General features: G+C 37.4%; 1 protein-coding gene across 20 annotated transcripts in view; it reads left to right on the top strand.

Annotated features, from left to right (window-relative positions):
• LOC107090598 (adhesion G protein-coupled receptor L3-like) overlaps positions 1-27,029 on the top strand; it is a 324,724-nt gene that overhangs the window by 198,056 nt on the left and 99,639 nt on the right. For all 20 annotated transcript variants that reach the window (XM_015384080.1, XM_015384069.1, XM_015384068.1 and 17 more), the window contains 3 exons: positions 13,864-14,217; positions 19,161-19,264; positions 23,324-23,509. In XM_015384080.1, coding sequence (XP_015239566.1) covers positions 13,864-14,217; positions 19,161-19,264; positions 23,324-23,509 — 644 coding nt within the window. The remainder of the gene's footprint in view (positions 1-13,863; positions 14,218-19,160; positions 19,265-23,323; positions 23,510-27,029) is intronic.

Genomic DNA, 27,029 nt, shown 5'->3' with positions numbered 1-27,029 from the left:
ATCTCAGTAAATCACAATCCAGCTTGTCTCTGAAGGTTTTTCTAAGGTCTGTTTACAAACAGTGGCAAACCCACACAGCATCATGAGGACCAAAGAACGGGGAAAATGGTTGTTTCAAATAATTGGGAATAGTCTCAATATAAAACTTTATTTCAGGCTTTTTTTTGTGTTCTTGATAGTTTGCAACACATCAGGTAGCTCTCACTGCCAGCATGTATTAGAATATACTTTGGTCAAAGGAAAATCCAAAACTGCTGCAGCTGGTCAAAGCTGATAGGAAAAATGGAAACCAAAACTTAGGGCACATTTTCTTACCCTACCTCTTATAACTCAATACAAACGGCACAGCAGAAATTTCCTTAAAATATTCTTCTCTCAAACATTGGCCAAGACTATCAATATAGTTTGTTATGGTCTGTCAGAAAGCCATTGTGATCTTCTTGTCCAGCACTTGCTCTTAAAAACTGTGCCTAGAGCGTGTTGCGCACCTCCGGTTATGTGGTAACTATGTATTTATGAACGGCTTGCAGAGCTACCTTACCGGTCAAACTGGTGCCAACTTTGGAGCAATAGTAGACTAGAATAAGATTTTTCTTTGGTGATTTAGGGTGCATAAAAGTTTACAATAAAGACCCAGAAATGTAACCACAAGACAGCAGCAAACAGTAGAAGTAAGCAATTTTGACAGATATCAGGTTTAATGTTCAGCACAAGATCACTTTTGGGGAGAAGCAACACACTGGTGACTAGAATAAAGAAGAGGATGTGTGAATAATGAAATGGTCAGTTTTGCTAAAGTGTGGTGCAGAGAAGTGGTTGGGATGGCAGCAGCAACAGTGACGTCAGTGGGCAGAAAGCTAGTAACCCGGGGGAACGGCCTCATCTCTTGGAGATTGTTGAGCAGAAGATTCTTTAAGCTCTCTTGTTTTCTGTCAGTAATATACTACACAATTAAAGCCTCAATACACAGGCAAAGGTAATTCACAAAATGGCAGATGCAGATATAATTAGCCTAAGGTTTAGAAGAGAATCAGTTGTCAGAAATGGAAGCAGAGACGGAGGTCCAGATAACAGAGAGGCGATAGAGATATCTCTTGGGGAGGGCAAGGTAGGGATGATCCAAGGGCATGAACTTGGTCTATAACAAGAGAAAAGATCAGAGCAGGGAAAGAGGTTTGGATTTTTATTAGCACAAGGCAGTTGGCAATCTGGCAGAGAGGCACAGACTGGAAAGAGCTTAAGTGGCACCAGTGAGACAGGAATACAATTTGACCTGGCTCAGATGGGCTGAATAGGGCTGATAAGAGTATAGAGATGTGGCAGGAATAGCATAATAACATGAAAATGTAAAAAGAAAATATCACAGAGATGGCATGGCAAAATAATCTTCAATACGTGGTGTTTATGTTACAGATATTTTCAGGTAATTTCCTGATATTTTCAGTGACACACAGTAAGGTTTTTTTTTTTTGACTATTTTCATTTTGCATTGCTGTGTTCTTTTGTTTCATGGTCATTCAAAGGTTCTTATTGTAATTCAGATGACTATGCCAGAACTCTAATTGAATTTCAGAGAGATACTTTACTGATGGAAAAACTTTGAACCAACTTTTTTTAACCTCTGCTTTGGTTAAATTATGTTGTGTGAGCCTGAGTCGTGTTGGAATATCCTACATGTTTTGTCAAAGTGAGCAAGGGGCACGTTGTAAAGGCAGAAATAGCTGCATGAGACAATGTTCTTCAGTGCCTGCCACCTTTTGTTGCTATCTGTAGCAGTGATATTGTTTTGTAAGATGAGAATATAAGCTTTTGTCTTCGCTTCTCTCTGCCTGTCTACCAAAATACAGAAATATCAGTTTTATTCAGCCTTACTTTCAGAAATGCTATTAGTATATTTAGTCGCTTTTACCTTTAGATTATTAGACATCTCTGATGGAGTTGCCTTACAGCATGTCTGTCTCTGAGACATCATTTTAGGTATTTCTTCTGCCTATGCTAGAATAATATTTTCGTTGACTCATAACTGGTGCCTAGATTGGGGCACAATTAGTATCACAGATACATCCATTGTCTAGCAGTGCTGTAATCTTGCTACGTGTTGCCATCTGTTCAGGGCATGCTGCCAGCAATCACTGGCCTGGAGGGAGCTGCCATAGCTGGCTCTCCGACCTTCATGCCGAAAACAGCCAATGTTTTGGATGCTCTAGTCTGTCCTGGCTTAGTTTGGAGGAGCCTGACACATGTTAAATTGATTAAGACTGTCTAAGCAGTAACTGCCTTTTGGCATAGTTGCTGCAGAAAACCTGAATATGACTCAGCGTGCTCTTAAAGGCACAAAGTGTCGCCCTTTCTTTGTTCCATTCATGTACACCGGGGGACGTTTTTCATTAGCTGCTATTGCTTTCAATGCAAAGCCATCAGGCAGATTCGAGTGCAACCCTGCAGCTGCTATAGGTTTGTGTTGTTTACTGAGCCTGAAGGGATACAGTTGCATGTAATTCAAACCGAAGTACTAGTAGCCTGCAAAAAACTGGCCATTGCCTGCTGTCTGTAGTCCTTTTTGAAGTTGAGGCTTAGGAATGTAGGCTAAATGCTTATTTTCAGGCTACGCACTTATAACATGCCTGCTGCACCTCATGGAGAAGGCAATTTCCTCTGAGGGAAAGTGCAAGGTTTAGGATTATAGTTGAAAATGATTCATTGAGCACCCACAGACTTCAACACAATCGGTGTACAAAAAACACAGGCACAATGCACCTATGAGAAAAGCTCTAATGATGCAACACAATAGGCCTCTGTTGGTAATGTATCTAGACTTTTGTTTTGCAGCATGAAACAGCCTACTCTTCCTTTGAGCTCTTTAACCCTTATTACCTCTATTAAGAAACCCTCTAGTATTGTCATAAATAAACATATTGGCCCCATTAATAAATAAAGGTGCATTTTTTTATTCTCTTTTTACTAACCTGTGATAAAGCTTTGTATAATTAAGCTGGCAGCCATGAGCTTCTCTCGTTTTACATAAACTTGTAAATTTGCTCTGTGTCGAAACCTTTTGTGCATTCAAACACCTGAACAGCAACCACAACAAAGGTTTAGATCAGAGGCCACCAGACTGATGCTCAGTTTTTTTGAAGACGTTTGGACACCTGTCCAGCAGTCTTTCTCAATTTTTTCAGCTCACACCAGAGCAATCTGTAGTTGGATTATATCATCATTGAGGTCTAAACATTTTGTTCATCACAGGTCTGTCTTTTGTTCATGAGGTGTCAGTACATAGCTGAATCTTGACCTTTTTTTATTTTTTGTTTTTCCAGCACTTATTGCTGTCCCTCTATAACAATACTTATCACAATAACAAGGTCTGTCAATATTGATGTTTATAACTGAGAACGTTAAGAAATTATCCTCAAAATCTTCAATCTGGCCTGAGAAAATATTATTTTTCCCATTATAGTTATAATGTTCTTGCAGGGAGTATACTGGAGAAAATAAAGATCCCACTGCCAATGAGACTTTTCTGATTTATCTAAATATAAATACAATACAAATCTTTTTCCTCCATTTCTTTCCCATAAAAAAAACCTTCATCAATGATGATTTTATATAAACAACAAGACTGCTTCCATGATGGGTGCTGTTCTAGTGTGTAGTATAATGATGGACAGTATTCTGATTCGTAACGTTTATTAAGTGGATAAAATGGTTCCATCTTTGGTTTTGATATTGCAAAATTCCAGTATGGTCTTTCCCTAATAAAAGATATGTTACCTATCAGATTCAGCCAATGTGGTTGCTTGAATTTAATTTGCAGCCAGGGCCAGATTCCTTTGGTGTGCCTACAAAAGCTGGCATTTTTAGTTGTCCCTGTGATTCTTCCAGGCGGTTTGTGACTTTCCAGCTTTAGCCATCATGGTAGCATACAATCAATTCCAGAAATGTTTGACTACATCAGCTCCCTCTCAAACAGAAAATTTGCAGGTTTAAATCACTTTCCAGATGTTTCATTGTTATTTTTTAGTCAAGTCACTTCCCAGCACTAGAAAGCTCTGCCTTTCCTCTCTCTAAGTGGTCCACTTTCCCTCAACTTCTTCTATAATGTGTTAGCTTCATGATTTTTTTGTAAATTCTCTTTGTTTTCAAAGGCAGTGGCTTAGCCAGGCACATGGCATGCTCATTCAGCTTTTCTTGCACTGAACTACTACAGGATATAACAAGTTTTTTTTGTTCGTGTATTTGTTTCTGTGTACAGAGAATACCTCCTAGAACTGCTCTGATTGCATAATCTGGTTTGAGCTTTATTAAGTTGTTAACAGCATTTTGTTTCTCCCTCTGTCAGTCATTATGGTGACAGACTTTGCCACCATGCCTACACAGTCTACTCTTCCATCAACTTTAGAACCAAATTCTGCATGTTTTACGCCAAGTAGTGTAAAATCCACAACATCAGAGAGAAATGCCCCTTTATTTGTTCCTCTTTGTCCACTTTATTATCCCATCTATAGTTGAACCCCAACATCTATGGATTAGGTCTCTTGTTTTATTTTTTCACTTCATTAAGCCAGGCTTGCTTAGCTGTAATCCTGCCATATTCATGGAATCTTGACATACTTTAAATGTATTTTTATGTATTTATTGAATTTTTCCTGGGTATCACGAGTGAAGATATAATGAGGATTTTTGTGTTACGGGGTCCTGAGAGTCATTAAGAATATTTGCTTTTAAACAATGTATACAGTAAAAAAAGGAAAGCATGTACACTCTTATTGTCTGCCACTGTCATAGCCTTGTTAACTCGTTTTTGTATAATATCTTATTAGCTCATAGAAGGTTTGAATACTTATTTAAAGAGATCAATAAGTTGTTTAGCCCTCAAAAAAATGCAGTACGTTATGATCATTGTTGAGTATCATTATTAGCCACGGCACTGCTCGAAGTATGCTGGTAAACTGGTAAATATGCTAGTAAGTTATCACAAATTGCGGCGAGATTTAAAGGAAAGGACCGGTCATATTTAGAATTCAAACTTCTGAAAGTATTGAAATATGAAATTGTTACATACCGTTCGTGTTTTTTTTTTTATTAGTAATTTTCATTTGAATGTGCTTTACTGGAGACATCCTTGTTTGTCAAAAAACACTACTGCCACCTGCATGTTTGTGACATCACAGTGCGGTATCGGCTGTTGAGCAAGTCCCAATGCTTTAACTGATATTTGAAAAGATTCTTCTTCGAAATATTGGGTACATATTGCGTGTTTTTTCTCTGGCCAGAAGTTTGATTTCAATTTCTCCCTCTTCATGTTGGCAATACAGCGATTAATCCGTCCGTGGAGGATCATGTATCAGAAAGGTGAAATAACACATTTTTTTTGTTCACTTTTACCTCATGTATTACAACATCCACTGCCATGCACGTGGGCATTGTCAGTTTAACTATAGCTCTCGAGAATTTCAATGGTGAAGTCCTCTCGAAATCTTAAATAATTATTGTTTATTGCAGAGATATCTAGTAATTCCCACTGATTTTGCTTGTAAAGAGGGGAGGATGGCGCTGGGCTTACCATACCTTGATATCACTGCCAGAAGATGTCATGAGTGAGGCGTTACTATATTTGGGCAAAAATGGACTAAGTGATTGCGATTACTGATTAACGCTAAATTCTTTAAATCACCACAAACATATTAGTTTTAGGTGTAGATAAAGATTCATTGATCCTTCCTTGCTGACCAGACCTTTAAGCTGCAATTGCATTGCAGCAGTGTGTCATAGGTAGGGTTTACATGCCATGCAAGTGGTATGATATTGTAACTTATTTTTTTCTCACCTTGTCCAAATAATTTTATGGCCACTGATTTTTGTTGTTTTTGTTTTGGTTTTTTTGGATGGTTAAACTGTTCAGCGCATAAATCTGGAAATAATAAACTTATGTGATAATGTCTTTTAACACTAATATATTGAATGGCTGATGCACAATTCCAACAGAGGTACTCAATCTGTGAATTTGCACCTTTCCCATATTTGGTTGCTGCTTTACAGGCTCCATACTCTATTATGCATTGTATAAATGATCCATCACTGGCTTTACTAACTCTACCCTTATCTAGAAATCATACACATATCAGCAGTGTAGTCAGGGGCTTGGAAGGTAATCCCTCAATTAACACCAGCATCTTATCTTTCACTGCTGGCATGTACTGAGGTTTATAGAAAAAATAAAGGTTCAAATTGTTAACTGCCTCGATTTTTCTCCAATTAGAAGTTTATCAGTTGAGATTGTTTTATAGTTGCTAATAATCAGATTTAAATTCTGGCTTTATCCAATCAGCTGAGGTCAGTTTGCTGGGGTCTGAGTAAACATGAGAAATCAAATACTGCAAGTGGATTTTTTTCAGCTTTTCGCCTCCTCTTTCTCTCTGAGCTTGTGTGTTTGGCAGCCGAGTTCTCCAGAGACCCCCCAAAACTGCCACATTAACTTTAAAAGGCTCAGTGGCCCACAAGCTCAAAGTGATTTATTTTGACCAATCAGCCAAGTGAATCTGTACGGAGGCCTCCAAAGCGCCTTTAACTCCCTTAATCAGAGTCAGAGTTTCTTCTTGTTGGTCCTATTCCACCCCTGGTTGGTAGTCTGTTGAAAAGCCCCACACTCTATTTTCTTGGCAAGGGCTGAGACCTTGTAGAAACATGCTTTTTCTCATGGTGATTCTTTACTCATGTACCCCCGTGCCTTTTTTCCTTTTTTTTCCTCCACCCTCCACTTTGCTTGGAAGGCTGGACTATGTTTGGCCTGTCACTTGCCTGGGAGACCAAATATTGGGCTCTAAAGAGTGAAATCTAGATCCTGTAGTTCTCTTTTACTCTGAGTATTTTCTCAGATGAAGAAGAGAGGTATTGAAGGTTGTTAAATAATGATTTGGTGGATTGTAGATCTATATGTGCAATATTTAAAGAAATTTATTTTGTTGACTTCTTTCAGAACTTGTATTTACTTTGAAGGAGTTTGAGAGATTTGTTTGCATGCAACATAATTAATTGAATTAAAAGCATCCACATTCTTTTTGGGAGCTTTAGATTGCCCACTATGTGTGTACATTAGACCAAAAGATGTTGTTATTTCTGTGTCTTTGCAAATCTGTGCAGTAAAATGACCCCAGCATACTGCAGTGCTGTGCCTGTGGCAGCTTCTGTCTCTTCTGTCAGTTAAAGCAAACACAGCGAGTGTCTCTCCAGGTGTGTGTCCGTGTGTGCATACATATCAGCCCAGTGCACACACCTCTCCCAGTGCTGTGTGACCTCCATTGATGCCCTCTCAAAGCCTGGAAAGAAAGCTGGGGAATAAGAAATTAATTGCCAAACAATGCATAGCTGCCATCCATTATGGCTCTCATCATGTCAGATGATATCGAAGCTTACCGGATGCCTTGCAGCATAATTTATTACTCATTCCCCCCCCCGTCACCAGCGGCACCTTTTCAGCCCTTCCACTTCCCAGTTGTGCATTTTGATGGATTTGTGGGCTCGCCTCAATAAGATACTATTAAAAGACAGGACTTTAATCGTGCTTTCCAGACTTGCCACTCAGCATGTGAGAAGATGGCAAGAATGAAAAATGCATGTATTAAGCAACCTTTTAGCAAGTGTCACCATGTATGGTTTAGATGTCATGTCAAAGGGAAAACAAAAAACACATTCTACAATTTAAAAAGAAAAAAATATATTTTTTTTTAAATCTGTGGCTAAACTGGGGTTATGTTAAAAAAAAAACAAAAAAAAAAACATGAAGGGCCTTTTGGATTTTGACATGGAAAAATGCTAACTATTAGCTGAAGCTGTGGCACACAGTGGGTGATCAGCTCTAGTGTTGCATCTCACAAGTTCTGGGTCAGATCTTTGCAGGAGCCATTTCTTTCCGCTACTATTTCTGAATTCCATCACTTTCAGATAATCCTGGTTTGAGGCAAGGTCATTTCCCAAGATCTTCTCTGCAGACCTAACTTTGGGCGGAAATCTGAACCCGTCAAGTGTTACAGATGGATATACATAAAACAGTCAGAATAATAGGATTGTAATAAATGACTGGCATCTCCTGTGGCAGGTTTTTTTTCCTCAAGTTGCCGCAGGAGTAAAAATCTCTGCTGAGCCTTCTTTCAAATAGTAACTGTGTATAAAATCATCTCAGGTACAGAGAAGGTGGGGATCCAATAAACCAGAGGTGATCTACACTAGTTACATCATTGCAAAGCATGGTGAGGAGATGAACATTGTGTGTGTCTGTGTAAGAGGGTTTACCATCACAGCCATCTCTATATTCTTGAGCGAGTCAAGCTCCTAGTTGTTCTATTCGCACCAGTAGACCTACTAATCAGTCTCCTGTCTGTATGTAGACTCATCATCGACTGCAGACCTGGTTGCATATAGAAAATCATGGGAGCTCAGGCTCAGATGCTTGAACACCAGTCGCTTTAAGGATTTCATGACCACAGACATCAGGGCAGCAGGTCAATTGTCAGTAGACCCTTGCTGACTTTGTCCTGAGTAGAAAACCTAAAGCAGTAGGGAACCTTTTGCAGCTCCAAAAAAATGAAGTTATAAGAAAAGTTATTGACAAGGTGGTCAGTACAGGTTTTAAGGCATAGGCATCATATATTGTCAGGTTCTAGAGCTGTCTTTGTCTGCTAATTTAAAAAAATCAATTACCATCTACCTCTACGATCTTTGCTGCAGGTAGAAGGTCAAAGGGGAGATGGGAGGAGGTTGTAAATTTGTAAAAACTAAAATTATAAAGTATTTAGGGTTCAGCGTGAGGATAGAAGACTATTTACCGTCTAAAGCTTGTTCTATTTGGCCCCAAAAGTCCTTTTCACCTTTCTTTGATTTTGAGTCATCCAAAGTTTCCCAGAACCTGACGAGCATGCTCTCCACGTGGAAGCAGTAAGTCTTACAAACCAGATCCATTTCATAATAGTATTGCAATTTTCTCTCCTGGAGCGAAGTCGAGCAGGCTTATCTAATTGTGGAAGGCACGAGCCCTGGGAAACAGAGAGAGGCTAATTAGTTAGAAATGAATGCTTTGAAATGAAGCACAAAGCTCTGTGTGTGGTAGAAACAGACTTCATGCTTTCTGTGAGATTTAGGAGGAGCTGAAGCAGAGCATGAACGATAGGAGGGTTCTGGTGTTTCAACAAGACAGGAAGCAGGAGAGTGTAGCAGAGTTTACTGCTGACTTTTATGAATGAGCAGGTTGATAGATTTATATGAGAGCGCGCTCAAGTGTGTATGGTTTAAATGTTTAATATGCTTTTGTTTTATTTGGTGGAGTTTTAAATAAACAATCATATTCATACAGATTTTGCAATTTCCTCACTAATAGTGGAGTGATTAAAGGTTTTTGCATAATACCTCTCATCACAGGACACCAAAACGCTATAGTAGCCTAAATGATTTATTCTCTAACGTATTGCGATGTGTTGTTTTTCAATCCTTTAAATTAATTTGTAAGCTCTAATTTTTTCATCATTAAAGGATGTTTTACTTTTTTGTGTTTCCTTTTTATCCCGTTATGTAGATTGGTTGTGTTTTTCTCTAATGCCATGGGGCCTGCATTCTGTTGCTGCTGTCCGCTACTGGCTTTCTTTTTTATTTCATGGAGAAGAAAAAACATTTAATTCTGTTCAAGGGCACCCTCCTCGTTTCTGTCCCTGGTCTCTATCTTATTTGTGTCCTTGTGTGTCTGCAGGTGTATTTAACATGCTGTATGTAGACTGAACCCTCAGAAAAATTATTCACCCATGGACTTAGTGGGATCATCCAGAAGAATAGAATTACATTCTAAACATGATTCCTGGTGACTTTGAATTAACCTCCTGCTGTGATAGACATTTCCCTAAGTCGTATTTCTTCTGTACTGTCATAGTGCCTTAAGCGCTGAACATTTTTTATCTTTATTACTTTAGAAAAAGAGGTAAACCAAAATGATCTCACCGTCTTTCAGCTTGGGATGAGAAATTACTAGATGAAATGGTTGACCAGACTTTGGAGTATTAGATTCTAAAAGGACAAATAAATAAGAGGAATGACAAAAGCTTGGCTGAATTACATTATGTTTTCTAAAACTCAGACACTATTTTCTTATAAATAAAACAAGTTTCTTAATGGAACTTTATAGATACATTCCTGGAATTGACCTGAAACATATTGGTTACTTTCTCTGCACTTACCAGATATTTTTTTCAAATTATCCGTGATACTTTCCAGAGTGTAGGTGTTCAACAGGGGGTCCGCAACCCCATAGGGGGTCCACAGAGGTACTGCATGGGCGTTGCGAAAGTTTTGATTGGCCTGGTAAACGTTGAAGGCCCCTGATCTATAGCTTGAAATGTACTTACCATCAAACCTTATTATTGACCCTCCAAAACTTACCAAATACTTTCCTGGTTTCAAGGGGTGTCCCTGTTTCTTTCATATAACCAACCAGGTAATTAAAACAATAAACGTAGCTGGTGCTTTCTTGAATTCTTCAGATTTATTAGTAGAACTCTGATAGAACTTACTTTTACCAGAACTTAGTAGCTACTATCCCAGAAATTAAAGGCTACTACTGTTGTATAATATTTTTTATAACCACAAAAAAGAGCTGCTCATTTTTATCAGATATCTAGAATTTGAGAAGCTTAAAGAGTAGTTTTGCTTGCTTTACATAAAGACAATCATAATTGTGACATTTCTGCTACCATGATGTGCCATTGAGTTCCAATCAACCCCCACAGATCAAGGTATTGTACATACATCTTCAACAGGTTGCATTTCAAATCTTTATACTTGCCTCAAGCCTTGAAGTTTCCAAAGCAACATGAAATATTATTCTATTTTTTTTAAGATTATCTTTTTTATTTCACAGAAGTCATTTTGATCAAATATTTTTAGGTAAAAAAAAGCACTTCCCTGCAACCCTGCATGCGATTTAATTCGAACAATGCTACTGAGAAATGAAAAAAAAATGTGTTGGTGATTTTTGTCTAACTACAATCTTTCCATTTTAATATGCCCTGATGTGTTTCTATTTTTTTCCTCATCATCAATTGTAGGAATCTCAGCAACACTACTTCTAAATCTGTCTTCTTCACCTGTGCAGACATTCATTTCTTGTAATTGGCCCCTCTGCATTCCTATTAGGTCACTATCTTGCGAGGTGGTTGGCATAGTGAGGCCTGTTTCGACCTTGATATAAGACGATCAGATTTTCATCAGACAACCTGATGATTCCTTCCCAGTTGGAGGATCATTTCACATACTGTGACATTAAACCCACACATTTCTTTTTTAAAACCAGTCATTATTTTTGGACTGTCATTATTTCCCATAGCCACAAATGCAAATGTAAGTGTTTTCATAAACAATCAAATAAGAGACCTGTGTCCTTGAGGATATTTCACTCTGACCTGGCAAGCCAGATTAATAATATATAGCAATCAGATTTATCACTACACAAATTAATCTGGGCGTTGTCCAATGGAATATGTTGTGGGAAAGGAAGGACATTCAGAAGAAACTTACAGTATGAGCTTATTGGGTAAAGCGACACGTAGAGCCCACCTACCAATGTTTGTTTTAGTTAATTACCGTAACAAAAGAAATAGCAGCAGATGCAATCAGAAACCACAACAACTTCTGCTTTTACGCTCTTTCTGTTACTGTTTCAAATATGAAATTGTGGATTACAGATGTAACAGCGGCAGCTACATGTATGTCCTCCGTTTTCATGTTTATTTTGGTTCAACTGTGGGTTTGGACACTATTTTTTTTGTCACTTATCATGTCCATCTAACCATAAACCCTCAAACTGTGTCAAGTTGGATAAGAAACCTTTTAAAAGTGTTAAATTTGTATCTCTGCTTCTTTCTGTGTCTCTGCTTCTGTCTCTTTGAACCCAAGTGGGCAACAGCAGATGGCCGCTCACACTAAGCCTGGTTCTATTGGAGATTTCTTCCTGTTAAAAGGGAATTTTTCCTCTCCACTGTCGCTACAAGCATGCTTGGTGTAAGGGATTAATGGAGAGTCAATAAGTCGATGCAATCAGCTGGTTCTCCCTAGATAGAAAACATTGAACCAATCTAACTGTATGATCTGGTTGAATTGTCTCTATAAAGTGCCTTGAGATGATATGTGTTGTCAGTTGGCACTATATAAATAAACTGAAATGAATTAATTAACAAAAACTTTAAAATTGTATTAACAACAGTTTTGGATAGTTGATGCAGGTCATTAAAACAAACAAAAAAAAAGGTTTTCAACTCTAAAAAATAGTGGTAATAGTAATAATTGCCTTCAAGAGGTCAAACTAAAAAATACTTTAACAGATAGCACTGTTTTTTTTTTTTACAAGATTTTAAAGGATCAACAGATGGAACATATGCATTGTAAATTATTTACTTCCATTACATTTTTTAATTAAAATTAAAGCATCGACTGCTGATGATTGTCGGGGTGTCATTACAGCTCGCGGTGGCCTAGGCATCCAAAACTTCTGCTCTAATTTATGCCATCTCCTTTTACCCTTTGCAAATTTGCGGTGCCAAGATATTGTTCCATTGCAAATTGAAAGTCATCTAACTTTTTTTCTTTCTTTTTTTTTGCCTCTGTGTTATCTGAGCTCACTGGGCTACGCCATGTCCATTAAACCTGCCAATGCTAAATTGACCTTCATTAAATTTTGTTTTGCTCGCCTTTCATACAAAGATTTGGATCGTTTGTCACTTCTGTCTTTTTGATTGTATTTCGGCACTGGGAGGAAATGACAGCTGTCCCAAATTGCATTTTAGCAGAGGTCCAAATTGTGTGTGTCAGTGAGAAAGGCCTTTTTCATCCGTTTAGAGGGGCCACTGCAAGCCTTTCTCTACCAAACCCCATACAGTAATTAGATTGTGACATATAGAAATGCTGGCATTGTTAAATAGAGCAAAGATGGTGATGCAAATTCACAATGCTTATTATACAATAGTTGGATGAATATATGAGTCAAAACTCTTCTTTTTTGTGTTCATTTGCCATGCATTATGAGGTCTTATTCCATGTGTGTCCTCAGACTCTATATGGGTTTCTGGGATTTAGAGATTCATAAAAAACCTGCAGTTAGATTAATTTAGTAATCCTTCTTCTATTTATATCAAAGAAATTGTAGAATGTAAATAAAGTATACAAGGCAGGATTGATGTTCAAGACTCTTGGAGCATTGCATTTAAATAGGAGGAGAAAGATAGCTGAGCTAGTGTAAAGGACCATCTCTTAGTGAGAATGTGTTGGTGTTATTGTGATAGCTCTTTCCCCCAAGAGCCCAGGTAAATAACATCATTAGCAAACAACTCCTGGAGTGTAACCACAGGGTGGATCCACATCCAGGAAATGGGTATTCCACTTTGTCCTCTCTGACCCAGAAATAGCATGTACTTAAAAAAATGCTTTTGACTTGCAAAGATATGGCCCCACTAGCAGCTGCATTTAGAATGCACAGCTGGAAGTTTGATTTTCCTGCCGTTTGTGTGTGTGCATGTGTGTATGTTGCTTTAGCAGGCAGGGGTCCTAAAGTAGACACCATGCATGCGCATTGTAGTCACACCTGCCAGCTCCAACTGATCCTCTTTGAACTATCCTCTCTTAAACTGACACATTGAAAAAAGAGGGTGAATAATGCTCCCTAGCATGCCCTCCCTTATATGGGTTTTAAAAAGATAGCAATTCCAAATAAAACATAGCTTGGGTAAAACTGATTGAAGAATTTGAAGTATTAACAGTTGATTTGTTTTGTTGTTGTCTTTCTTTTTGTTGTTTTTTTTTCTAATGGTGCCTCTGCCCTTCTGTGTTTATCAGAAACCTCCTCATCTGTCATGGTATACATGGATGTCATGACTTCAACAATGAGGGCCACTACTCGACCTACCACTGTCACCCTGACAACCACAACATCTAGGACGACCACCACAAGAATGCCTGTCACAACGACTGCAGCGGCTGTTTGGCCACGGACAACATCCACACTGATACCCCCCATGCACACGATAGTCAATGCCTTAAGGCCTGAAGACCATGATGCAGCACCACCTTCTGCCAGTCCTCCGCACATCAGGTTGGAATACTGCAATCCTATAGTAATGATGGACATCTCCTGGCCGAAGACCAGACAGGGTACAGTCATCAAGATGCCATGTCCATCAGGAACCATTGGTAAGACTAACCACATCTGATGCCAAACGTTTAAGGACAACTAACAAGCTGCCTTTTTCTCTGTGAACTAACGTAAGCTTAATACTTGGTAAAGACTATAGAGGTTTTTAGGTTTATGCAGGCACGTTTAAAGTGTGCAGTAGAAGTTTACCAGCTCTAAAAGGTCTCTGAAGGTAACCAAACAAAATGTATAGTAATATAAACTATATGGCCAAAAAAATTTGCTTACCTGCCGTGACTCAGATACAAGCTTAAGTGCCATCACAATCTTAACAGGGGTTTAATATGAAATTGGTCCATCCTTGGTGACTAGAACAGCATCAACTCTTCTGTGAAGGCTGTCCATAAGGTGTAAGACTGCAATTCTGAAAATGTTTGACTATTGCATTTGTGACGTGCATTTGTGAGGTAACACACTGATCTTGGAGAAGAGATCATGGCTCTGTTTCCACTTTAATTCATCCCAAAGGTGTTCTATCAGGTTTTCGATCCTATGCAAGCTAGTCAAGGTCATTCACACCATACTCTGCCATCCATGTCTTTATGGACCTTGCTTCGCTCACTAGTCCACAGTCATATTGAAAGGAACCAGCTCCAAACTTTTCCCACAAAGTTAGGAGCCAAGAATATTCTAAAGTGTCTTAGTATGCTGAAGCATTCGGAGTTACTTTCACCGGAACTAAGGGGCAAGGTCCAGTTCTTAAAAAAAAAAAAAAAAAAACTGTCATAATCCCCTCCCCACCAAGCTTTACCCTTGGCATAATGCAGTCAGACAAGTACGTTTCTCCTGGCAACTGCCAAACCCCAAAGTTGTCCATCAGATTTCCAGATGGAGAAGCCACTTTATGGCTGAGTTCCCAAGCATTTCAGTTTCTTATGATACAGCTGACTGCTGACAGTGGAATATTTAGGAGCGAGGAAATTTCACGACTGGATTTGCTGCACAGGTGGCATTGTTCCACAGTGAAATTCACTGAGCTCCTGAGAGTGACCCATTCTTTCACAAATGTTTGGAACAACAGTCTGTGGTTCTAGGTGGTTTATTTATTCACCTGTGGCCATAGAAGTGATTGGAACACCTGATTCCAATCATTTGGATGGTTGAACAAAAACTTTTGACAGTATAGTGTATTTTATTTTCATTTAGTTTTCTGATCAAGTTAGATACCACCAAGAGCTTTGAAACCAGTTTGTAAATCAGCAGTCCATCTTTATATTGCAACTTCTCAAAAATGTTCTATGAGAAAAAATATAAGATAAGTTGTGGTGTGATGGAGGCAGTGATAATAAAACTGCAAACATTCAAGATTTATGATTAATCCAATGCAAACCCAAACATCCATGCATTGAAATCAAAGAACCTCTGCCTATTGAATAAGTATACTGTTTCTCTATTTCCTTTCTCTGTGAGAATGTCAATATTCTTAGGAGACCCAGTCTGCTGTGAGTTGCTTGTGTTCCTTCTTGTTTATGTTTACACTCCCTGCACAACCCAAATTTGCTCTCTCCCTGTCTTTCCCTATTGACTTTCTGATCCCGACTCACTGATGCCGCACTAAAGATAGCATGATGCCAAATTTTTCTAACTTCTAGTAACTAAAACACCCAACAGCTGTTGTTGTACTTTGGATTTCACTGCAGAATAGCTGTAGATAATTAATGATCAGAAGTTTTTATAAATTAGAACATTATGTCTGAAAATATTTTCTGTCTTTGCATCAAAGCAGAATGTTTTTTTTTTCTTTCTTGCATGGTAATAGAAACAAAAAAATGACACTGAAGTAATGGCCTCAGTTGATCTTTTAGTGATTATGTGCAGTTGGTAGACTACTACTACTACTACTACTACTACTGCTACTACTACTACTACTACTACTACTACTACTACTACTACTACTACTACTACTACTACTACTACTACTACTACTAATAATAATAATAATAATAATAATAATAATAAATATTGACTATATACAACCTAATTCAGTTCCAAAATCTACTTTCAATAGGGACCTGAGACAGAATCGGTCCATAAGGAGTACTTTTGATAAACAGAAAACATAGAGTCCAAAAAATTAATAGAAGGAATAATGCCATCAATGAGTGTCTATGTAAACACAGAACCCATGTACCATAAATGCTTTATATGGTGGAGAAAAGGAACTAAATAGCAGCCATAGCTTCATTAATTCCTTTGATCATGAAGGGCTTGGTATGCTTTCTTTTAACACAAACGTTTTCATTTTGAATTGAAAAAGCTTCCCGGATGGGAAGCGAAACATCTTCAAACTTGGAAACAAAGTCCAGGGGATTGTTCTTAAATTTCTTTGGGAATTAACACAAACCAAAGAGGTCTTGCAATAACTGTGGCAAGCTTGAAAATGTTTAGGCAACTGGACGTGAAGTTGTGTAGTCAGCATTATTATCCAAGAAAGGGAAACAGCTCAACACAAAGGACTGGGTCAGGAGTATCGTTATGGAAAAAAAGACAAAGCATAACATGTTTACCAGCTTAACATCAGTGAATTCTGCATTAATTCAGGGAACAGCTTTGGGAAAAACACAGATTCACTCGGCCAAATTACCAAATGGTTTTTTGTTTAAGTATAAGCTCTGTTAAGTGTAGAAACAGATTTTTTTTTTAAATCGCTCTACAGAACTAAGTTCAGAATTATTGGGCCGGTGGTTCTGTGGATGGAAGAGTCCCATAACTTAATAGGTACCGTAACTTTGTCAGTTAAAATCATAATTTCTAAATCAAGAGTATTTTTTGTGCAAATGACAGCAATAGCTCCATTCATTTTAGAGGAAATAAAGTTGTTTGAATAAAGAGTTCTATATTTAGTTACATCCTCAGACAATTTTATTGTAGAATTAGAGAGTATTGAGAGAGTATGAAGGAAACTGCAGATCAAAGAACAAAAGTAAAAGTATTTATCTTACCAGAAATCTGTTTTATCTATTTTAAAATTTTAAGAGAAAAATGCATATATTATTAGATATTGTAAATTCAGAATGTATGATAAAAAATAAAGAATAACTCAAAAGTATACTGTATTCACACATCTGTGACCAAAAAAAGAGAGAAGTCATCAGATTGATATTCAGATTAAAGTGGTAAATACATTTATGCAAGCTGCATCTGAATATTTCCCGATGAGGAAGTGGTACAACTGGGCTTATTTCTGTTTTAGAACAACATGTTCATGGCGCAGACACAAGCAGACAAAGCAGCCATGTTGGAGTTTCTTTCTCACCCTCTCACGCTTGTGATATGGAAACTGTTTGAAGTTTGGGTGGCAAGTCTGCATTCTGGACATGGAGTGTTTATTATTTTTTATTAGTGTTTATTGTAACTTTTTTTTCTGACAAATTGAAATGTTTCCAACCAATATATTACTTTAAGAAGAAATATTAGTTTTAAGTCTTAATAATGGAAATTGCTGAGATTTTTTTTTGCCATTTTCAATGGTCCCAATACTCTCTTAAAGTTTTTTTTTTATTATTTTTTTTTTATTCTACTTTCAGAGCAAGTATTTGCATGCATTTGGAAATGTACAATTTGCAGAGCTTGCATATAATTCTAAATTTAGAGGCAGCTGCAAACAAACCAAACCAAACCTGTAGTATGTTCATATTCAGCTTGGGGCCCAATCCGTTCATCAGTCAATGCACAGAAACATGAACATCATATACATGCCGTCTTCATTTACGGAGCAACGTCAGCTCTTATTGAGAACTCACTAACAGCCAACACATGGCATAGATAAGAGGAGCTGGTACCCCACCTCCTCTTCTCAGAGCGCTCTTCAAAGCTGTTGCACTTCAGACAGCACTGTCAAGCAGAACACAACCGTGTGAGCTTCCTCTGCCACTCTTTGAAAGTTCTCCGAGCCCCCCTTCCATCTACGTCTTTTCGTTGGCTGTCACTCTGTCTCTACCCCCCCGACCCTCCCCTGACTCCCCAGCCAACGTTCTCCCTCTCTTTCATGCTCCGTTGTCCTGTCCCTCAGCCTGGTGGTGAGATGCAGAGTCGCTTATCGTATAAACCCATCAAATACGGGGCTGTCTAAGGTGGACCGGGAAAAGAAATTATATGTCAATCAAAATTTCTATCTGTTAATGCAGACTGTGTCGACCTGCAAAAGCACTCCTCCCCCCGCCCGTATACAAGTGAGAGTAGTTCAATGTCAATGTGCAGCTTTTGATTATCTAAGCAATGAAAGTGCATGCATGGAATTTTAAGGTAAGGTAGCAAATGATATACAAAACCATAGCAAAATAATCTAGAATATATTCATCCTGTTCAGCTTCTGTCTGTGATTATGCAATTGGTTTACTTAAAAAACAATGAAGATCTCTTAGTATTGATGCTAAAATGTACAGTGTATCATGACTGATGACTAATACCCAGGTTCATTAATTCATTTATATAGTTCATCTTTCAGCCTGCTTTGTTGTCCTTCCCTCATGGTTTCAGCCACAGACTTAAGTGGCACCTTTTTTGTTGTAGCTGCTTTCTTATGCAAGGCTTCAATGGCGAGGCGAGCAGGCACTGTCTGACTGTTAAGGATTAAATGCAGACGGTGTCGGGATGAGTCCAGGAGAAGGCCAAGAGTGAAACAGATTCATATTCACCAGTTTACGATAAAACCATGCAATTACGGTTCTCCAAACTCCATTAATTGGATCACTTAGAAATGTTGTTTCCTTGTACAATTTTTGCAAATACCTGAAAGGGCTTGACATACAAAAGACTCAGGCAGTAGATGAGGAACCATGAGGCATTGTGTGGTGTGTCAGTCTATAATGGGAAAAGGGTATTGGAAAAATGGGAAATGCAGATAGGCTGATTGGGTAGAATGACACACAAAATACACAGAGAGAGAAAAAAGCTATTTTGCTGTGACTCTAAATCCACCTTGTCTGTCCTCTTTTTAAAGGTATGGTTTCATTCACTTGCTTGGGTCCAGAAGGATACTGGGACCAGCAGGGGCCTGATTTCAGCAACTGTACATCCCCATGGGTAAACATCATCAACCAAAAGGTAAAAACTAAACTTTTACTTCATAACATCTTAAAAATATGGGAAAGTTTATAATTTGCACTTAGCATTGAGTGAGAATCCTGGGACAATCCTGGGGCCCAATCCGTTCAACCAACAGATCTCCATAGGTTCATACTTAGAAATAATCCTAAAATGTGTTTTAACCACATTGAAGACTTTAACATATTTTAAAGTTTATCAAACAGAGACCTAAAGCAGACTGAGATCTCTGGGCAGTTCTGTTTATTTCTTGTTCCAGTCAGGACTTTGAATCTAGCCTTTTGAATGAGCTGGTGCTCCATTAAATAATAAAAAAAAAAATAACTTAAAAGCATAACCCAGTTTTCCCATGCTTTGTTTGGTCAAGAAACCCTTTATTGAGGGAACGCATTAAGATGGCAATAAGCTGGAACAGCAATAGATTTTATTAGGATTTTGACATCTATCAACTCTACACTTGTTCAGTTCCGATAGAGAACGCTGTAGATATGGTGAAACATACAGTTGTGTGTATAATAAAGAACGTTGTAGTACATGAAGAACCAAGCTGAAGAGAGAATATTCATCATATCCTTTACTTGCTGATTTTATAAAATCAGAAATGCTTAAGGACTCAGTCCTAACTCTGGCTAGGCCTATGACCTCCCGCCCTTCTGTTAAGAACATTTGCAGCAGCTCTCAGTACAAAAACACCTGTTGAACTCAGTCAAATCTACTTTTTATTGTCTTATTCTTTGCTCATATTTAGTCCATTAATTATATTGATTAGGCAGACAGTGTGTTCTATCTACGGATAGGGTAGACCCTAAGTGTTTAGATTGGAGTGAAACCCAATCCAGCCAAACAGCACTGTGTAATAGACTACTGTAGTTAAAGCTCTATCCATGCTGTGGTCCCTCTAAAACATGATACAGCGGTTATTGGCTCGCTGTATTGCTCAAGCACAAATGAGTTGTATTTCTGCTCTGCAGGCTATTATGCAAAGCTTCATTTCAACCTTCCTACAGTTCAATATCTAATCAAATCAAAAAAGAAAAAGATGAGAAGGTGACTGCCAGTGAGGATCTGTGTTCCTGCTTATGAATTGCAAGCGGTAAAAGTGTTCCACTTTAAGCGTGCTATACCCTTAGGCATGCATGTTACTCTGCAGGGAAAACTTAGCCCATCAGACCGAAAGCAGTTTGAAGATATAAATCGAGAAAGGCTATTGAAAAAAAAATAATCTGCTATATTTGTGAATAGTACATTAAATTTGTTGACTACATTATTACTGGAAAATCAATGAACAAATGCAGCAAAGTTACTTTAAGTTTGCTTTGTGGCTCTGCTCATCAGAAGCAGTAAGACTATTGTTGCATTATGCAAATCTACAAAAAAGCTAACTTGATAAAGTAATATATGTATTTTTAGGATAAAAAAAAGCTTTGAATTTTTTTTTTTATATATTTCAAAAGATATGACAGTTGAGCGGTACGCCTGTCTTGGTAGAGAAAGGAAGTCTCTAATGAAGACCAACCCTTCAGGGATTCGGAATGCCCATCTGCCGCTTTGTTATATTATATCCATAGCGATTGTCCTGCGAGTATCACAGCTCATTACCAGATGTTTGGGAGAAAAAAATGAGAAAGGACGACGTAGATGGTAAAGGAAGGGAAGCAAAATGACACCAGACAAGCAGAAAGGGGAGAGAGTATGAGACAAAAAGAGGGAGCAGAGCTATTTACCCACTATCTCCACTCTTCTCATTAGGAGATGAGCGTAAGGAAACCGGGGACGAAAACATCTTCCTAAGATATGTTCCTCAGACACACACACACACCCCTACAAGGAGAAATTTAAGGAGTCTAATTACTTCCCTAATAAACTCACTGGCAGAGATGGCAGGTAACGCTACAGTGAATCAGGCTGATACACTTTTGACTAACGTCTTAGTTGCTGAATATATAATCACTGCATGCTCCTGATGAGTTTTATCATGGAAGAAAAAAACAATGCATTTCACAGGTAGTTGCACCACTGGTAAGGATGTGTAAAAACATCTTACATGGTCATAAACTTTTATTTCATTAATGTTCTTTTTTAAGTGGATCCCTGTGTCCTGGGATTTTGAATTAGTAATTGATTACTTCCTATTTCTCTGGAGAGTTAATATGCCATGACGCAGAAGCTTGTTTCTCTTATCCATTAGAGAACTAACAGAGAACTTGCCCATATCTATTGCCAATAATTGTTGTGTTGATAAAGTTGTGTAGAAAAAAAAAAAAGCTGAAGGAGGAGACAAAGTGTTCCCCTCTAAGGAGGTTGGTGATGAATGAAAAGAAAATAAACTCTAGAGCATTTCAGTAATGAAAAAACTGCTTAAGTATTGGTTAAGTAGGTATTGTGTTATTATGCACTTCAATGAAAACTTCAGCGTTTAGGGTATTATTTTTAATCTTCTTTGACCTTAAACAAAAATTTAAAGTTTGTTTGAAAAACCAACAACTTACAAATTAATAGGAGTTAATATAATCAACCCTACTCTGGTTTTTTCATTATAATTATTATCTAACGAGGAACCCACCGAGTCATGTACCTAATGCCATTGTCGCCCTTGTGCTAATAATAGGAATACTTAAAGGTGTGCTGTTTCTCTGAAGTAGAAGATTTTATTACTTTTTTTATTACTTATTTTTTGTACTATTTGTGTTTCTTTCAAATTTAGCGTAGAAGCAATATTCCTGACAACTGGTACTAGAGATGGACCAGTGCAGTTTTTTTTAAAGGCTGATGCGGATACCGATTATTTTGACATCTGTTTAACCATTTCCCCAAATATGTGCTCCCAATAATTTTGGGCTGATTCTTGGAGCAAATATAGCTTTTTCTTCGTCCATTTACATGATAAAAAAAAATGACAGTGATAACAAATGTTACACGTGTTTTAACAAAAAAGAAAAATGTATTTATATATCAAACAAAACAACATTAACAATTTATTCAAGCAAGTCCCATGATTTTTTTCTTTATTAACTGTATTTTCTTTTTTTTTTGACTAGCTTGTTAGCTCTAGTTAAAATGAACATTCAGATATATTTCTTTGTTTCTTATAGTTAGAAATTGCACACTTTCTTACCTAATATCCTTTTCTTGAAGTTACCATCAAAAGCAGTAAATCGTAAATCAAGATATTTTACATTAGTCATCAAGGATCCTTGGATAAGAACCATTTTTTTTTGCAATTTGAAGCCAAAATTCAATTCATACCTGTGTTGGCTTGTTGAAATAAGCCAAACAGTATTTAAATCTTAGTTTAATATCCGTAAGATAACAAAAAGAGAAAGAAAAAATGTGATTTAATGAAGTGTTTTCTTAAGACTAGTGGCACTCACTACCTAGTTTCTACCTCCTTGTTTTCTTAGGATTTTCTTTGGCAGAGAAATTAATTCGTTCTGTAAGCAAGGCAGAAGTTTCCTTTAGTCTTTTACTTCAGTCTCTTTTTATTCTTGCACTGTGATGCAACATTTTTGATGGAGCAGCATGGTGCTAATCTATGCTTCATATAACTAGAAAACCTAAATTCATTCTGCTCCTTTTAATGGATCTAATTAAAAATAATTTTAACCAAAATAAAAAATAAAATTATCTCTCAATTTTTGATCTTGGAAATAAAAGGACCTTGGTGTAAAAGCAATGAACTCCCTCATAACCCATTAATATATAGAATATTGCCTCTTTCAAATGGCTATATTCTGCATTAGCGTTATAAATGTATAATGCTGTCTGGGAATATTCACTCAACAGTATTAGAACAGCAGATATAACACGTTTCCCTGGTGTAGACTTAACTCTGTAAGTAGACAGCTTAGTGTACATATATTGTCTGCAATGTTACAGCAGTGAGGGAAAAAATTCCTTAGGTCAGACGAATTTATTTTGATAGATTCCGATTTATCTTCTATTCCCTTGTAGGCAGTGCACAGGTTTTACCTTTTGAAAGAATACCTAAGATTTAATCAAGGTAAGCGATAATGTGAGTTAGGATCTTCATTTAAAGTTTTTTTTTTTTTTTTTTCCCAGATAAAAGCTGGAGAGACAGCAGCAGTTATTGCCAGAGAGCTGGCAGAACAAACCAAGAGCAACCTTCATGCGGGCGACATCACCTATACCGTGAGGGCAATGATTCAGCTGGTAGATCTGCTCGACGTCCAGCTGCGGAACCTCACGCCGGGCGGCAAAGACAGCGCAGCACGAAGCCTCAACAAGGTACTGAAAAAACCCGCTTTCAAGCTCAGCTAAATATACTTTCCTTTTGCCTTTAAACATATTCTGGCAGTCTAACAGGCAGGGTAAACATAACCTGCAGGAAACAATGACCTATTGCTCTTATTGTCAACACTGTTCAGGTAAATATATTTTAATATACAAAATAAAAAAAATATTCAAAACATTTTTGAAGAGTTTACTCAGTTGTAGCACTGTGTTTAAAATGTTATGCAATTTGACTATCAGCATTAAATTGCCCCTATTCGACATTAGAATAATAAAAAAAAAAGAATCTATATATAGTTGCAGAGTGTTATGACTTTGGCAATAATAGATTATGGGGTTTAAATGTCCTATATATGCTAACTTGGGATTTTGCTAATGAGGATTAAAAAAAAAGCCCCTTTTGGAGCTCCAACACTCAGCCATGCTATTCACTAGAAGCATCATGCAAATTAATAACTATTTTTACACTAAACCTTTGATATAATTTTTCTTTTACCTTTTTCTGGAGCAGATAATGCAAACGTGAACCAATCCTGTGCCCTGGCACAGTCTCGATTTCCACCATCGCCATTGATCATGCATACCCTTAGCATTGTGAATGCTTGCCACTTCCCAGCATTCTCAAAGCAGGAAGAGAAGTGACATTTTAGAAGGCTAATAAGAAAAGAGGGGAAACAAACCACACTACATTATAGTGTAATGTGTTTGTTGCTTAAGGGTACCTACAACAAACCACAAGAATAAGATTTTGGGGTCAAAATATATAATAAGATTGTGTATTTGGATTGTTTTCAAAATTTTTACAAGATGTTAATCATGTGTAAAAATAATTTACAATTTTTCTGTTATTGCCAAATAAGTCAATTTGATGTCTCTTAACAATAAATTAACAATAGATTATTTTTTATGTCTGTTGGGCTTCTAGGTAATGACGTTATTTCCTCATTATCAACAGTTCAGTAAAGTGAGTAAATAGTATTTCTGTTGAGCAGCAAGCATTAGCGAAATTGGAAATGTAATTCTGGGATTTGCTGCAGCACCTGTTCTCAGATTGCTTTCTTTTTTAAATTGGTTGAGCATTTTTTATTTTATTGCAGACACAGCTGTCCCATTGAGCTTTAAGCGGCAGTTTTCTCCAGCACCAGAGTAGGAAGGCTGTAAAGTTAGATGAATAAATTCACATTGAGCATCAAGAAGAGTTTATAACACCACTTCAGAAAAGTTTCTCATTAAATTAAACATTTTAGCTAGAGGTGCCGTGTTAGGGATTGTTTTTGTCTTCGGTATGTTATGAAGTAGTGGGGAAAAACCAGGTATATTGAGTGGAATAACATAAAAAAAAAGCTTTTACAGGCAGGATAATTTATTTAAGGGGTCAGAGGCGATCCAGTGATAAATTATTCTCAGCCCACAGATATACCATCAATGTTTGCTGCACTGTGGCACGATGGAGAAAAATGACCCTGTAGCCTTTGCTTGTGTTAAGCTTCCATCGCCATTCAAAGCTCTCCTCTAGAAATCTTTTTCATTGCTCGAGCAGTGGTTGATTTGTTCCTCTCAAGTTCAATCTTTTTGACACAATCTGCAGTGAGCTAAACGAATTAAAGATCTTTTTTTTCCCTATTTGGGCAGCAAAGCACAACTCACTGCCAGCTGACAATGAAAAGATTGAATTGGCAAACGCCAAGATCAGTGCCGTTTTTGTGATCAAAGGGTAACTGGCTAATGGAAGAGATGGGACTATTTCCAGAGGAGTGGGCATGATGTTGGCTCCATTATTAGAAAGTGGTTGTCTTTGCAGCTAATCTGATCTGGACTTAGTATGGTACCAGGCCCAGGCTGTTAAAGCCACACAGTGGCTCTGGTGAATGTCTCTATCAGGACTCAATTAGAGCCATTCATTCCCTGTGTGGCTCCGTCTTCCAATCCTTGAGCCAGTGTTAGATGTAATTTCTCAGGGAATTCTAACTTTCTCCTCGCATTATATCTCCTTCAGTGTTAGACATGGCTTAGATGTTAACTAGCTCTCTGGTGCTCTCACAGGAAATGAAATAAATGATACCAAAATCAGGTTTATGAACACTTGGAAGTATTTCCCCACTTGCACCCTGTCTAATTTCTGGGCTAATTAACACTGTTTACACCGTTTCTCCAAGATGGTGTGTAATTAAACCACAGTTGCCTCACAGCATTACTTTTCACTTTGTAGTGTGATGAATTCACATTTATACAAATAAAATGTTGTATTTTTCCTCATTAGCTCTATTTTTAGGTACCTATTGTGGCAAAATGGAAACATCTTGAGTAATGGTGTCCTTTATGATGCTGAATAATTTGAAACTGTACAAAATATTTTTAAATGATAGATACCCAGCTTTTAAGAGAAAATAAAGACAGACTTTTTGAGGGAAGTTTTTGACTTTTTATAATCTGTGAAAAGCATGGAATATTTTATTCCAGTTTTTGAGTAGTATTGCAGTCCAAATTCCTAACTAATTCCTGATTAATTTAAAGAGTTGTTTAAGGTTTCATTTAGTGCATAACTTAAAATGCAGTCCATCTAAGCATTATTTTAAGTATGTAAACTAGAAATTATCCAATAGACCTACTGTAATTAATCTTTACCTCACCATTGTTAAAGGTGAAAACTACCTTCATCTTATTAAAATGCACCACAGGGAGAATTACAGTTTTTCTTACACTGCTTCTCACTGACAGATTTTTGTACAAAAGCTTAAAATGCTTTTACCGCGCCAGAGTGTAGATTTTAGAGTGAACCATGTTGGTGACTTAAACCTTACCCACACGCTGAAACAAACAAGAGAACCGTATCTTGGCGCGGCTGCAACTGCCTGTCTCTGAACAGTTTATTCAAACCCTGGAGTGGTTCAAACAGAAACACTAAAGCAGTGACATAAACCCCAACACTGCCATGATCTGTGTTGCTTTATAATGTTTGTTGGGAATAGGATAAGAGAATATTTGACCCTGAGCAGTCAATGAGATACATCTTTTTCCTCATGTTATTTTTCCTTTTATTTCTTTGAAATCAGTGAGATACTGAAACAGTTCTGCCCCTGAAATTATCTGTTTCGCCTGCATTGTGACATTTTTTTGACCCGGTATAAAATTGTTTTGGTGTTAATGCAAACTGGGCCAGCTGAAGTTGGGAATTATGTATTGTGTTTGTTTAGTTTTTTTTTACTTTTGCAATTCCCTGTAGTGGACCAGCAGTTTTAATGCATTTTGCAAACCCATTGGTAAAAAATGCAGTTATTGAAAATGTTGTTGTTTTCTTTTTTTTTTTTTTTTATCTTTAAACTACCTACTGTAAGATCAAGATTTGTATTTAGTTTATGTAATAAGATTCAGAAAGATTAAAACATGTTTTGATGTATTAATAACTCTGTAAAAAGATTGAGTGCATAAGGTACACACTAATCCACCATGTTACTTAGGCCAAATGACATTAAAAACATTTGTTTTTTAGCATGCTGCTCAAACAGAAGCATAC

Source organism: Cyprinodon variegatus, unplaced genomic scaffold (genome assembly GCF_000732505.1).
Source record: "Cyprinodon variegatus isolate N-32 unplaced genomic scaffold, C_variegatus-1.0 Scaffold302, whole genome shotgun sequence".
Classification (NCBI taxonomy): domain Eukaryota; kingdom Metazoa; phylum Chordata; class Actinopteri; order Cyprinodontiformes; family Cyprinodontidae; genus Cyprinodon; species Cyprinodon variegatus.
The sequence above is the reverse complement of the archived record's forward strand: the minus strand, read 5'-3'. Positions and strand labels throughout refer to the sequence as shown.